Consider the following 14,908-nt stretch of genomic DNA (forward strand, 5'->3'; position numbering starts at 1 on the left):
CTCCATTCCCCGATTCTCTTAAACTGGCCAATGACTACATAGTTCTTCTTTGACAGCCATATTCCCAATGTCTCAGCAACAAGGAACTTGGCACATTTCCTCCTTGAAATGAAATGTATACGAGGTAGTAGGGGTGTGCACCAACCACAAGATCCAGTTAGTACCTTGGTTTGGAGCTTTGGAAAACATCCTGCCTTGGTCCAAAGCACTTTGAAGCCTGGCTGATTTGGTCAGGATCCATCCAAGGGTGTGTACACACTACAGATTTAAAGTGGTTTTGATAAATCCCACATAAACAAATTTTGCAAATCATCCCCACCATGTCCTGCTCATCTAAGTTGCAGGCTGCACCCTTCACATGCAGGAGAAGTCCCTAACTCACGGAGGGCTTGAGACCCATCAACTACCCTCACCTGTTTAGCCAGCCAGTCAAAGCTGGTTCCCAGGGTGAGGCCACTGTCACATGCTGACAGCTTCTAGGAGCCACAGATGAAATCTGAGTGCAGGGTGGGGACCAAAGGTGGACAAACTATCCCAGAAGAGGCATGACGTATCTCCCACCAGAGATACTCCTCCTTCCCTAACATCCTGTACATCCTGCTGTGAGCATATATGAACATTATTCATCATAATAGGAAAGAACTTGCTTAACTCAGTAAAGAAGTGTAGGGAATATTTGCCAGCTCAAAGTGAGCTGGACCATCTGTCTGAGAATGTATTGTTGTGGGAGGCTGCTGCCATTTATTCCCCACTTAGCCATTATCCTACAACCCCTAGCTGTGTTTTCTAGCAGAATCTCAGATACTGCAGACCCATGGAATATATATAAGTGCACAGAGAAGTAGAAAGAAGCTGGACAGACTCTCTCTTTTTAAAAATGCACTTCTAGATAAGGTGAACAGATGTTGCCCAGTCTGCTAAGACAACCTGAGAAATATGTGGCTAGCTCTAGCAGATAGATTTCTGTTGGTTTCCCAATGCCATGTTAAGAAATAAATTTCAATTTCAAACTAGATAGCTCAAAAGTGCCTCATGGAGAAAACTCAAAACCTGTTCATTCTCCGCCCGCCCGCCTGCGCGCCCCACCCCCCGCCCACAACCATACAAGTCACATTTTCGTCACCTCCTTGACATGCCAAGATAGAGCAGTGATTCAATTTTGGTAATTGCACCTGCCATTTTGTGAAATAACTGGGTGGGCAATGTTTGTTGGTTGGTGTAAATAGCTTAGCTAACAACTCAGTTAATTAGAGCTTAGCTGGACCTTTGCTTTGTGAATGCTAATCCTTTTCCAGTTATCTTTAAGGGTGTGTGTGCATGTTTAATTTCAACTATGAGATTATCCTGCTGTGAATAAAATCTGTTTTATTAATACTTACATACTTATTGTGATTTACATGTGAGCAGCTGCTCTTCATTAATTGTCTTGGACCCCTCAGCCTAAAGTCCTTGATTCTTGTGATGTAATGGCATAAAAAGTTGGCTTCTACCTAGCCTTCCACCCACAAGGTCTAAATATGGAGCAGGGCAAATCTCTGCAGATTCCAGAGACAGGCTATGCTTAAGACGTGCTCCAGACCTGAGTCCCGCATGATTGCACCAAACAGCAAAAAACATGGGCTTTTTTATTAATAAGGATAACAAATATGAGTCAAATGCACATGCTGGCTTTTTAAGTACTTGATGTTGGCTATCACTTTATGGCACCAGGAGGAAGCCAAGGCAAATAAAATTGTTTTGAGTAAATATTACATTTCTAGAGCATGAATAAGTTTTTCTCTTACAGCCAGTGTGTTGCTAAGGGGAATAAGAACTCAGAACCGAAAGGGGCAAGCAATAGCTAAATCATCTCTCTGTCATTCAGATAGTCTGCATCCCAAACTGTTTGTTTGGACTCATCCGTGGGTGTGCTAACAGAGTTCATTCTTGAGCAGAGTCACAGGGGAAATGAAATAAAAATAGCAGCTACAGGTCAGATAGCCTATGCCCTGTGCTTCTCTGAGGAAAGCAGATAGCTTTGCATAAAATAGATCTAAGCTTTGTCCTCAACCTGAAACAACTGCAGAACTTAATGTCAATTTGCATACACACACCTCAGCAAAACTATCACAACATATTGTGATCAATTGCCTTCAGCATATTTCAACCCAGTTAACTGTGAATCTAATGGTGGGTGAACTCCTATACCTGTATGCACACAAACACGCATATTTGATAAACCTTAGGAGAATCTTCCTTTGTATGCTTTGTTGAATGGTCTCTTTAAATGTGAAGGTTCATTATTGTTCCACAAGATGTGTAAGTCTTTAAGGGCCAGAGCAAATAACGAGACCCAGTATTACAGCTGTGAAACAGTATAGCAGGTGCTGCTAAGTTGTGTTAATTAAGCTGTGTCAGCAATTGGGTATAGTATATAAAGAGAAGCACCTAGCTCTCTCAATACCCTGGGGGTTGGGTTGGTGGATGGGTCATGCTTATTGATATGTTTAGTGTAAAAGGAGTTTTTGTTTTTGTTATTAAAACCTTGTTAAAGTTATTTTTGAGTTCCTTGTAATGCGTGGTCTCCCCAGCAAGCTTTCTGCAGCGCAACTAAACTGCAAATAGCCAACATGCTTTGGTCAGGTTGATAATTTGACAGAAGCCCTTATGTATGGGTGTTGGCCTTTCCATTTACCCCTTCTTCCTTCCCCAAATTTATTAATTATTTTTATGTTATTTCTTTATTTAATTTCTGTAACACCCTTCATCTGAAGATCACAGGACAGTTTACAATCTAAAAACACAAACATACATAGATTTAAAAAACAAACCAATACCAGCCCCCCACAGTTTAAAAGACCATAGATAGTTTTAATAGCCAAAGGAATGGATGAAGTAGAATGTTTTTACCTGGCGTCTAAAGATATGTAACCAAGGGGAGAGCATTCTACAAGCAGGGAGCCAATGCAGAAAAGGTCTGTTCTCATGTTGCTGCCCTCCAGACCTCTCACAGAGAAGGCACACAAAGAAGGCCCTCAGATGATGATTGCAGGGTCTGGGTTGCTTCCTATGGGGAGAGGCAGTAGTTGAGGTATTGTGGTCCTAAGCTTTAAGCCTTTATAGATCAAAACCAACCCTTTGAATTGGGCCCGGAAACTGATCAGCACTAGAGCAATCAGGCCAAATTTGGCGTTATATGTCTTGCTTCGATGAGAAACCTGGCCACTGAATTCTGCATCAGCTGAAATTTCTGAACCATCTTCAGAGGCAGCTCCATCTACATCTGCAATGATTGCAGTAATCAAACTTAGAGGTTACCAGAGCATAGACAACAGTAGTTAAACTATCCCTGTCCAAACAGGGGCGTAGCGGGGCCACCAGCAAAAGCTGATGGAAGACACTCTGTGCTGCTGAGGCCTGAGCCTCAAGCGACAGCAAAGGATCCAGAAGTACACTCAAGCTAAATACCTGCTCCTTCAGAGGGAGTGTAACCCCATCAAGAAGAGGCAATCTCCCATCCATCCATTAACAGTGCCTCAGTCTTATCTGGAAGTGCTTATCACTTATCAGGCTAATTGTGCAAAAGGAGCAAGAACATGTCCTTCAGACAAGAGTTTGAGAAGCCTTGGGAATAAGATAGAGTCTATAAATGAAATACTCTAAAAATGTATCATTTGTAAGGACAGAACAAGTTGGCAGTGTTGGAGAGTAACTTGATGTCCTAGTGATGTAAGGATCTTTTAGAAGGAGTATTATTAACAAGTCCACGGCAGTATGGAATGGAATTTAATTTACAAATAGCGCTCAAGTCCCGTGAGTGCTCTGACCAGTGAGGATTTCCCAGCCAGTATACAGTTGCTTCCAAAGACTAATACTAAGAAATGGAGGCCTATATCCATGTTTTGCCTCAGTTTGCAGGCAGAGGCTTTTCCATCATGTGGAAGCTGCCAGCAAGCCATTTCTGCCAACAGAGGAGCTCAAAAACTATATTAAGAGCAAATTGCTCTTTCCCTTTTGTATTGTACTTTACAGCTGTAATATGAGGAAGTGTTTTTAAATAGTGGAGCGTATAAAGTGTTAGCACAGTTGGCTAAACTCTCGGCAACCCTTTTGCTAAGGCAGAGATCGGTGAAACGTGACATTGCTAGTACTGAATGAAGTAAACACCGATGACAACATCCTTATTTGAAAACTTACCATATTTGGAAACTAAAATTCACTCTCAGACACCTCTGGACTTTATATGGCATGCAGAACAAAATTTGCATATGCAACAGAGCCTTCTTTCTCTGTGTTTAAACTAGATCTACAATCTCACTGCTTGTTCTATGTGAAAACAAAATACACTGCTTGTGAATGCTTCTCATACAGAATACAGAAGGATCAGTAGCCTCTTGAGTGAAGAGAACATTGGTGACTATCCTGGACATTGTAAAAATTGGATGTTTTCTTACTTTAATCACTTGTTAAAGGACTACTTTTACTGTGTGCTTTCTGTCTTTTTATGTGTGCATTTTCTTGGTTTTTAAAGTGATGATTTTTTTTTACTATATATATACTGGATGTTAAACTACATTATGCACAATTATGCCAGTAAGAGGACACCAGTAAACGCAGGTGTTCTGCACATTCAGTCACTTCCTTCCCTTTATTGTCTAGTCAAGTCGTTAAGTCTTCTTGAAAAAATCCAAAACTTTCACATGTCACAGTGAAATAAATAAATAGATGACGGTGTGACCCTTAAATACATTATACCTCCAACTACTGAACATAAGATTCAACATTATCCTTCCTATGTATAACCTAAGACATTTCTTTTTTCTTTTCTTTTCTTTCTTTTTGTAACACCAACTGCTGCTTGGTCAACTCATCCATTGCTTATTCTGGAATAATTTCTGTGGCTAAAGACAATTTAGTGTTCAACATTAAAAGAAAAACACTTGAAAAAATATCCCTGCTGCTCTGTAAAGGGAACAGATCTATCAAGTGACTGCCTGCCCCTCCTTCCCTTCAAAACTTACTCATGCTGAACTTGTTTCATAGGCTGTGTCTGCCATCTAGTGTTCATGAACTGCTGTGTCTTCTTAAAAATCTGAAAATAAATTGGATGAAAGCCAAGCATATCCACATGACTTGCAACTTGCATTTAGTGTATACAGTAGGCCAAATCACAATCTTAAACCACAAATAACATACGAAAACCCAATCAACCTCCGGCCACCCTGTGATGTTGTTGGACATCTATAAGCCTGAGCCAGCATGGCCAATGGGCAGGAATGATGACAGGTGGTGTTCAGATTTACAGCCATATAATCTATTCTTGCATATCTGTAAATTATTACGAAGGAAATAATGAGCAGCTTTAAGGCCTCCTTTGCTTTTCCATGCATCTAGATGGAATTTCAGACAGCCAAAGGCTGTGCTTAATTTGAATGGAACCTAATGAAACCTTTGGCAATTTGAGCACAAGGTAATTCATGAATAATGATTCTGGACAGCGTCTGGCCCCTTGCCACAAACAGGAGATGCAAACTGCTCTATGCCAGCTCTCAGAGTGAAGCTCGTTTTGCAGGTTGGGTTGAGCAGCTCATTCCACTGGGCTTGTAATCAGATGGTTCCTCCAGGTGACCTGTGATCCTGCTTTTCATACACAAAGTTTACACAGAGATTGGCCTATGTGCAGTCTTTACTAGGCATTGGTTTTGCTTTTTTTACTGGAATATGATGCAGCAATGAGCATTTATCCTGATTTGCATGTGGGGTGGTTATACGTCTGCCCGTTAATCATACATCCCACACTTTTAAATGTTTTTTACTGACACTTCCCAAACTACAAAGAGTTTTATTATTCTTAGAAGTTGCCTATGTTAGGATAACCATGCCCCTTAATTGACTTTAACCATACATACCTAAAGTTCTGGAAATAGCAGACCTTGGGGTTCTCAAATTTCAGTGGTGCCCTGTGCAATGCCAAAATTTGGTGCCCCCTGCCTCTCACACTCCATTTTGCCCCTAACCTCACCCCCATATTGCTTATTCGTTTCAACATCTCCCCTCTTAATGCATAGGGCTTTTTGCCCAAGCTACAATGTGCATTCCGGTCCCTACTCTTACACACACAAATGCCCATCTCCATCTCAGTACAGATACTATAGGAGCAAATCCTCCATCCTCCTGTGCAACAATGTAAGAAAGGAGAAATGGTTCCTGCACACCTCCACCACCCTTAATTCCCTTCCCTCCCTGTTATTCGTGGACAGTGGATGGGACTGGTGTTGAGCTTTCATATCTAGGGACAGCTAGTGCAAGTGGAAGGTTAAAGCCCATGTGTACTGGTATCATTGTGGCTCAACATTTTTAAAAGATCCTATTAGAACATTCTAAGGCAAAAGTGAGAACGTGCTTCAAAACACGCTTTATTTTAAACAGCACAGCTTTTCTAAGAAACATAATCACTGCTGCCCTTTCACCCAGTCAGATTTTCTAGCCTGCAGCCAGGCAAAGTGAACCAGTACAGACAGCTGGTAGGTGTTCCTCTGTAATTAACTCCATTGCCAGAACAACAATTGGCAAGCAACTATTGTTTTGAGCGCAATTAGAGAATGCAAAGAATGCCACTGCAAGGCTGCTGGATACAATAATGTAATCTTTTGCAGGGAAATAATGTATGTGTTTAGTTACTGATAAGGAACTGTAGGAGAAAGGCAGGCTACATCAGTTTTGAAATGAAAGAGAAAAACATAAAGGTGCCATCTCAGTGACAAATGTGTAAGTTCTCACTGGATTTATGTTGATAAAGGAAGTTTATCTAAACAGGTCTCTCTTGTCATATCTGAAACTCCCATCAGGGCAGCTGTATACTATGGTTTATGGCTTCAGCATACAAGGCCAACATTGCCTCCAGGACGTTTCTGGTAATAGGTACACATTGTCTCAGCATAACAGTATATTAAAATGCCAGGATGACGTGCTGTTATTTCTATGTGTAGGCAAAGCTGAGGCATTGTTCATGGAATAAAAACAGGACCCGAAAGTGCACCAATTCAGGTGCTGGCTTCATATTTCATATTTCAAAACAAAATACTTTTCTAATGTTTTTTGCTTGTAGACCTTATACCAAACCAGATCATGGACCCATTTAACTCAGCCTTGTCTTCAATGAGAGGCAGCAGCAATCCAAGGTTTCAAGCAGGAGCTTTCTCAGCACTACCAGGAAATGGCAGGAATTTGAACCTGGGGCCTTTTCTGTGCAAAGCTTGTGCTCCTTCACTGAGCCATGGCCCTTCCCTACTCATGAAAGACACTTTTCTTCTAAAAGGTTTAAGAACATCCCAGCACTTGAAATTTATTGACATGACAAACCACTAAGAAAAATGGACACCCTCTCACCCAGAGTTTTCCAAACTGTGTGTTGAAACACATTAGTGTGTCGGCTGCAGTGTGTAGGTGTGTCGCATGAACAATCCCTGTGCTCTTGCGGGGGCTGGAAAGGGGTTAGTTTAACCTCTGGTTTGCTAGGAAAACTGGATTACTGTGTCGTGAAATGATGCATGTCTAAAAAGTGTGTCACCAACATGGAAAGTTTGGAAAGCTCTGCTCTAACCAGAGTTAATCTATTCCAAAAGGGGAGCAGTGTGCCCAATGTTTCAAGTCAAAGCACCCCTAAACATTGCAGCTAGCAAAAGATTATGATGATTAAAAATATTGTAGGTCACCTTTAAGGGCGAAAGACCTATCAAGTTGGCTTGCAAGATATAATAGGCTACAACAACATAAACTTAATAAAACCAGAAATAAATAACAAACCAATCAGCCCCCCAAATGTTAAAAATCCAGTACAAGATACAACTAAAACCATCAATCCAGCAAGCACATCTCAAAAGTAAATCAAAGAAAACAGATGCATCGTCAGGTTTTGCAAAAGGTCTATACAGTAATGGTGGTACCTGTCAGATCCCAGATGGCAAAACATTACAGAGATGTGGGGCCAGTTCAAAGAAATCACAATTCATACATGTGTGATATGAACTGATGTTCAGTTGTGACCACTTCATGTTAACAGTCTAGGATGAAGCTGTTGAAAACCTTTTCTATGTAGTAGTTCTTCCTGTGGGGGTTTTAATGTTTGTACATTTCTTTTCATCTTGCTCATCTGAAGACATATTATGCCAGTGCTATTTCACAATGTTGGGCCAGGGAGAAGCTGGGATATGCAGCCCGGTCCTATGCCACGAGGTAACCCTTAACTCTTTGAAATTCATAAGACCAGAATGAAATCACTGGACTTGGGTATGCTTAGCTCTGCATAAGGCTGCAGCCTTAATTCTCATCATTAAGAATGCTTGCCCCTATGATGTCACACACACACACACATTTTTTTTTTAACACACATATCTATATCTAGATAGATAGATGATAGATAGATAGATAGATAGATAGATAGATAGATAGATAGATCACGTTAGCAAAGCCATCATATAGGTCAGGAATAGGAAGTCTTTGGCCCTCCAGGTGCTGTTGGGACTCCCAGGCCGGTTTAACCAAGGATTAGGTATGATGGGAGTTGTAACATCTTGAGGATCATAGGCTCCTCACCTCTGTTGCAGAGGCAGAATATAGCCTTATGCTGAATGGCTTTTGTGCAGGTGCAAAGATCATGAGTGTGTCCCTTAGAATCAAACTAGCCTATCAAGTAAAGCTCTTACTCAACTAAAACTAGTGTGCAATTCCAATGATGAAAACTTCTAAGCTTATCAGCTGTTATTAGCCTTCAACTCAAGTCTTCTGTGCCTTGGATTACAAGGCAATCTTTATTATAATGGGTGGGGTGGCATAGTGAATGTCTGGTTTTGCCAGTCAGCTATTTTGGGGTAGGCAGGTCTTCACTTACTGATTCTAACTGGGTTGAATTTGGCTTCAGGCATAAGTCAATAAAACTGACTTCTGTTTACATGCCAGTTGAATGAATTCATTCTTGTGCAATGCATTCCTTCTTTAGCATATCACCACTAGGGGACAGTTTAAGACAACAGATACATCAATATTTTTTTCTACAATTCTGGGAAGGACAGGGTCTAAATCTCCTCCATCATGAAATTCACTGGGCAGCTTTGGGCTAGTATGACACTAAGTGAGGCTGCCTACCTTTGAACCTCTAACTGTTGTGAAGACTGCATTCTGACATAAATGGTGCTACGTATGCAAACTGCAGCACTTTGCCTGCACAATTACTGTATTTTGCTAATCTACAGAATAGGCATACAGGAGACTGAAGGAACCAGAGACTAATGGTGTAGTCTCTATGAGGACTGAAAATGCTTATTCAGCACCACCAAATAGCTATGACTTTTCTCTGAGTAAGACACAATGAAGGTGATTCAGCTGAGGTCAACAAGAGCCTCGGAACAGAAGATAAAATGGGAAGACAGAGCTGGAGAGAAGCAGGGGAGTATCCCAGTGAAGAAGAAAGTTCTGCAAGTGGCCCGCAAGTCGTGGGTGAGGACCCCAAAACACACACTGCCTTATATAGGACACAGACTATAATTTCCACCCATCCTAGTAGCGGCTAATCCATCTGACAGCCATTGTTCAAAGTCTCAGGCAGAGGTCTACCTCAGGCATAGGCAAACTCTGGCCCTCCAGATGTTTGGGACTACAACTCCCATCACCCCTAGCTAACAGGACCAATGGTCAGGAATGATGGGAATTGTAGTCCCAAACATCTGGAGGGCCAGAGTTTGCCTATGCCTGGTCTATCTCCTGTCAGACACTTTGCCCAGAAGCTTCTACCTGTATGTTGCAATGGATATGCTCTCCCATTAACTGATGGCTAAGCACAGGAGAAAGGATAAATATTGCATCTTTTGAAGGAATTAAGATACATAAAAAAATAGAAGGGGTCATGGGGTCAGTGTAGGTCCTCCCCTATCAACTGTGGGTGAAACTGCCCACATCTTGTTCACCTGAGAATCTTAACAAAGGTGCACCCAATTAAACTCCATAACATGCTCCAGTGTTGCTGAATTAAAGGCTGTGATCATCAAAATCTCTATTACAGGGTTTCATGTTACAACCAAGACACATGTGGGTTTATGTCATTATGTGAAGTGGCTTCATGTATCAACACAATTCAGACATGTATTACAAGAGTATTACCTAAGACATACAGGTGAAGTGTGCCTGTAAGATGCAAGATGTTCTTCATTCAGTTTGGTATTTAATGCTATTCATCCCATCCCACCCCTGACCTAATAAGAGATGAATAGAAACAATGAAATTACACTTAATTCGTTTTAATAGATACTCTAGTAAAAATGAACAGAACATGTGAAAACAAGAATTACTGGTGCTTCCTTAAACTGCTACAATATACTACTGCAGTAAGGAAAAATATTAACGTTTAGATTACCTAATACAACTTAACACTACACATTAAATTGGACATCATAAATACAATCCCAACTTGTTTCTCAGATTTTAGCGCTAGTATTGGTAATTCAATGTGAATGCGTCATCAGCATAAAAAGAATGCTTATTGTACAGCAACTAAAAGTCTGAGAAACTGGATTTCATTAATATTCATGCACATAACCATTTGTTGGTTTTTTTAATTAAAAAAAATCAGTTAAGAAAACATAAAAAATAACCATGGAGCTAATTACACACATAGCCCAATATAGCTGATGCTCTTCTGTCTTACTTGGTAAAAGTCCAAAATCACTGGGTGTGAGAATCACACTTTAGCCGGCATTATTACTGGATAGAATCCATGAACTTCAAGACAACTTGCATGAAACTCTCATGTATATCCCAGTCAAATGAATGGAAAGAGCTGCATAGTTCTGTCTCTGTGCACCCTGCTGCCTGGCATGAGCTCCAGAGAACCGACCCTACTTCAAGGTTATCACTTTTTGTACCTGTGGTATGAAGGCACAAATAATTGAATAATACATACTATTATATATTCAAACACTTTAGTATAAAATATTAAATTTTACATTTATGTCAAAATAATTTACCAAGTATTAGCTGCACCAATATTCAGGCTGTGCAGAAAAACTGTACAAGTTTGGTAAGCAAGGACAGTTAGTCAACAATTTACATGAGCAGGTGTCTGTGATTCAGGAAGTAGTTGGTTAGCAAACAGTGCAATCCTCTGCATGTTTATTCAGGAAATAAGACCCAGTAGGTTCAGTGGGACTTACTCCCAGGTAAGTATGCACAGGCTTGCACCCATAGACTTTCATAATAAGTTACACAAATTGTTTCAGTCAAAGAAAGGCCTAATATCAGCAGTAATTCCCAAGCTGTACACCATGAGAAGGACTGACAAAATGCGTCCTAAAAAACTAAGCCGTTATGGCAAAAAACATCTGCTACCCAATGCAACAATTGATTCCCTTTTCTCACCAATATATGAGCTGCAGCAGCATCCCAAGCAACACTCCAAGATTCCTTAAAGCCTACAGGACAGTAGGAGGAGGAGGAATCCTAGAAACATTAGCACTACCCAAGAAAGCACAGTGCCACCCCTACACCTTACTCATTGGGTAAAAGGGAGGGTGGAACACTTGGCAGTTAGGATTGACACTATTATCCTGCATTTGCACAGATTATACTGTCCATTATTTTGAAAGCTGAATAGAGATATATATATGAGTGAAGAACAAAGCATGCCTTCAATTTTAACCCAGAAAGAAAGACTGCTTCTCAGGTATCAAAAGTTTGAGCAATGCACGTCTACAGTGAATATTTATAGTGTGTGTGTGAGAGAGAGAGAGAGAGAGGGAGAGAGAGATTCAATACTGATTTTTCTTAAGTGATATGTTTGAAGCACAATGCTTGATCTGAAAAGTTTAGCACACACTCAAGGGGAGGGGAAAATCTCCCCAGCACATCAATATTTCTGGCATTGTAATTTCTCAGTTTGCCAAAGGTAGACAGGTAGCAGGAACACTGCATATAAGAATTTATAATACAAAAATTATTTAAATGTATGTTAAGTGAAATGATCAGGTGTAGACTTTACCAGTATTGGGCTAAGAATTCCTAAGGAGACTTCCTAGAAATAGAAAAGGATTGCCAGAATTCTGACAAAAGGTTTCTCCCAAGAAAGACAAAACACATATTCCTAAAAACTGCAAACAGTTGTCCAAAATTTGCAGATAGCTACTGCTAAAAGATGAGAAACCAAACAAGGCCCAGGAGCTGCTTAAAGTACTGCTACTCCCCCACTTTCTCCTTACACACTTCAGGCTTGTTAAGATGCTACTCCCTCAAAATTGTTTTCCTGAGATAGCACCCAATATCTACAGAGAAAGGAATTCTGGGGAATTTCAACACAGTTTTAGCAGCTAAAGCTACTGTGCTTCTCCAGGAGATTCTGGACTGTAGCAAGCAGAGATGAAAAGCTAACATAATATATTACAGCCTCAAACCAGTTCAGAGTTTGTTAACCAAAAAGGTATTTCAACTGGTCCTTGTTTCACTTCTCCTTCCCTTAAGCCAGTGCCAAATTCTAAAAATCAAGTGGGAATTAGAACCCCCACACTTTCCTGATCTATATCTGGGGTTGCCAAACTGTGGTCCATGGATCACTGGTGTTCCATAAGCTTCATTCAGGTGGTCTGTGGATATGCAGTTGAACAGGCACTGGCATGTCTGTTGCTTTCAATATTCATACTGATTTTTAATTGTTTTTAATTGTCTCCTTTAATTCTTATATCATATTCTATTGCATTACAGTTTGAATTCTAGGGAACACAATAAAACACAATGTATAAGAATTAAAAGAAGCAATTTAAATGTAATTTAAAAGTCATTCAGTATCTAATGCAGTTCATTACAATTGCCACTACGTGCAAAAAGTAAAATAAAATTGAGTGAGCCACAAAGATCCTCAGCAATTTTCAAGCAGTCCATAGAGGAAAAAGTATGAGAACCACTGATCTACAGAATTCATTTCAAACACAATTTGTGTGCAGAAAACCAACACCTTTGACCTCCAGCCAATTCTGCTATAATAATGTTCCCTGTACAGTGGTACCTCGGGTTAAGTACTTAATTCGTTCCGGAGCTCCGTTCTTAACCTGAAACTGTTCTTAACCTGAAGCACCACTTTAGCTAATGAGGCCTCCTGCTGCTGCCGCTGCGCCGCCACTGCACGATTTCTGTTCTCATCCTGAAGCAAAGTTCTTAACCCGAGGTAATATTTCTGGGTTAGTGGAGTCTGTAACCTGAAGCGTATGTAACTTGAAGCATATGTAACCCAAGGTACCACTGTATGTACAAGCATGAAAATGCATTAGACATTAATGTGCACCAGTCATTTAATATTTTGTAGTCCTGTGCAACTTGTTCATGGAAACCTTGAAACAAAGCTGGTATAAAATTATTCCTTTTAGATTTCTTGCACACACACACACACACACACACACCCCATTCATTGCTCAGAAGTGCCCCTTTTCCCCTTCCAACTCTTCTCTCTCTGCTCAAGTTCAGCTTCAGTGAAGGCTGCTGGTCCCCAGTTTGTGATGAAGTGAGGATTCTTGGAACCTATAAGACACAATATGTTACTTGTAGTACTTTGAATAGGTATGACCCATTCCAGATCTGGCCTTGCTTAGTTACTTGCAATAAGTTGTGCCATAATATAGATGCCATCGAAAGTAATGCACATGGACAGAGATCTCTGCACTTGGATGTGCATCCAATGTATGCTCTTTGGTTTCTGATCTAGCAAACAATGTTCATTTCATTTTCATTTCAGGGTGATAGGTTTTTCAAAATTATATAGAAGGTCAAAATCGGACCTGATCGTTATAATTCTGAAGAAATGTGCCTATTATTAAACCAGAATACAGCTTTTCAGTGTTTGACCTTTTTTGCAAACATTACCCTTCTCATCCCCAAAATGCCATGCACCTAATTCCCTTGTCAGTCCTATTTTTCAAATGGTGAACTGAGAACTGAAGATTGTGGCTGATGCTCTAAAGCCTATGAGGTTGGGATCTGAACCCAGGCTTCCAAGACTGATAGACAATATTCTAGCCATCATGCTAAAATGATTAGAGAATAGTTGTTGTGTTAAGAATGTTGAAATAATGACGTAGTCATTCTACAACGAAGAGCCCTAATATACGAACTACACAGCACCCATGTAGCTAGGCAAAAAGTTCACATCTTCCTTTTTTTATGCTGTGCTACCTGGAGCCCAGTTTCTCAGTACACAAACTGTAGTTTGTGCCAGTGGGCCACTTGGAGTCAGGAATTATCAGCCTTCTCTCCAACCTGGGCTTCATTTATGAGATGTCCACTCATAGTATGTATGTATGTATTTACAAATGGTTAATATTAGCCATGGACATCAAATAACCCCAGAAAAACAGGGAACAATTGCCTAATATCAGTCAAGTACTGTTCTGGGCTTATCATGGGGAAAATATTTAAGAATTAATGGGTTTGTGTTATTGTAAATTGTATTGAACTTTTGCTTTGCAGAACAAGCAAGATATGGATTTTATAAATAAATTACTATGGAAGCGTAGATAGGATTTTATCTCGAGCACATTTTCTTGGAAATCAGTTTAATTCTATTTTGCGGAAAATCTGTCAAATAAATTTGTTTAGTAATGATGTGTCAGAGCCAATTCTCCAAGATCCACCAGCTTTTCATATAGTCTTGGGATCACGGTGAGTAACAGAGAAGCTCTTACCCTAATGCCAACTGAAGCAGCAGCATATCTCTTATTAGAATTTAACTCAGAAACCTGACTGTTGCTGAACCAATCGATTAAGCTCATAGGAACGGTTAGTGCTTGCTGATATATCACGTATTTCCTTCATTATGTTTTTACTCAACAAGGATGATTAAATAGGAAATTGAAACAGCAACTTCCTTGCTTCAGGAAAAACACTAAGAAGTACCCTG

General features: G+C 40.2%; 1 protein-coding gene across 1 annotated transcript in view; it reads right to left on the reverse strand.

Annotated features, from left to right (window-relative positions):
• Positions 1-10,255: 10,255 nt before the first annotated feature.
• The window catches only part of SWAP70 (switching B cell complex subunit SWAP70), a 36,383-nt gene continuing 31,730 nt past the window's right edge, over positions 10,256-14,908 (reverse strand). Inside the window, exon 12 of the mRNA XM_081841173.1 lies at positions 10,256-13,533. Within this exon, the coding sequence (XP_081697299.1) occupies positions 13,421-13,533 (113 nt within the window). The 3' untranslated portion in view covers positions 10,256-13,420. The remainder of the gene's footprint in view (positions 13,534-14,908) is intronic.

The sequence above is a fragment of the Podarcis erhardii genome, assembly GCF_964252035.2.
Source record: "Podarcis erhardii genome assembly, chromosome: 1".
Lineage (NCBI taxonomy): Eukaryota > Metazoa > Chordata > Lepidosauria > Squamata > Lacertidae > Podarcis > Podarcis erhardii.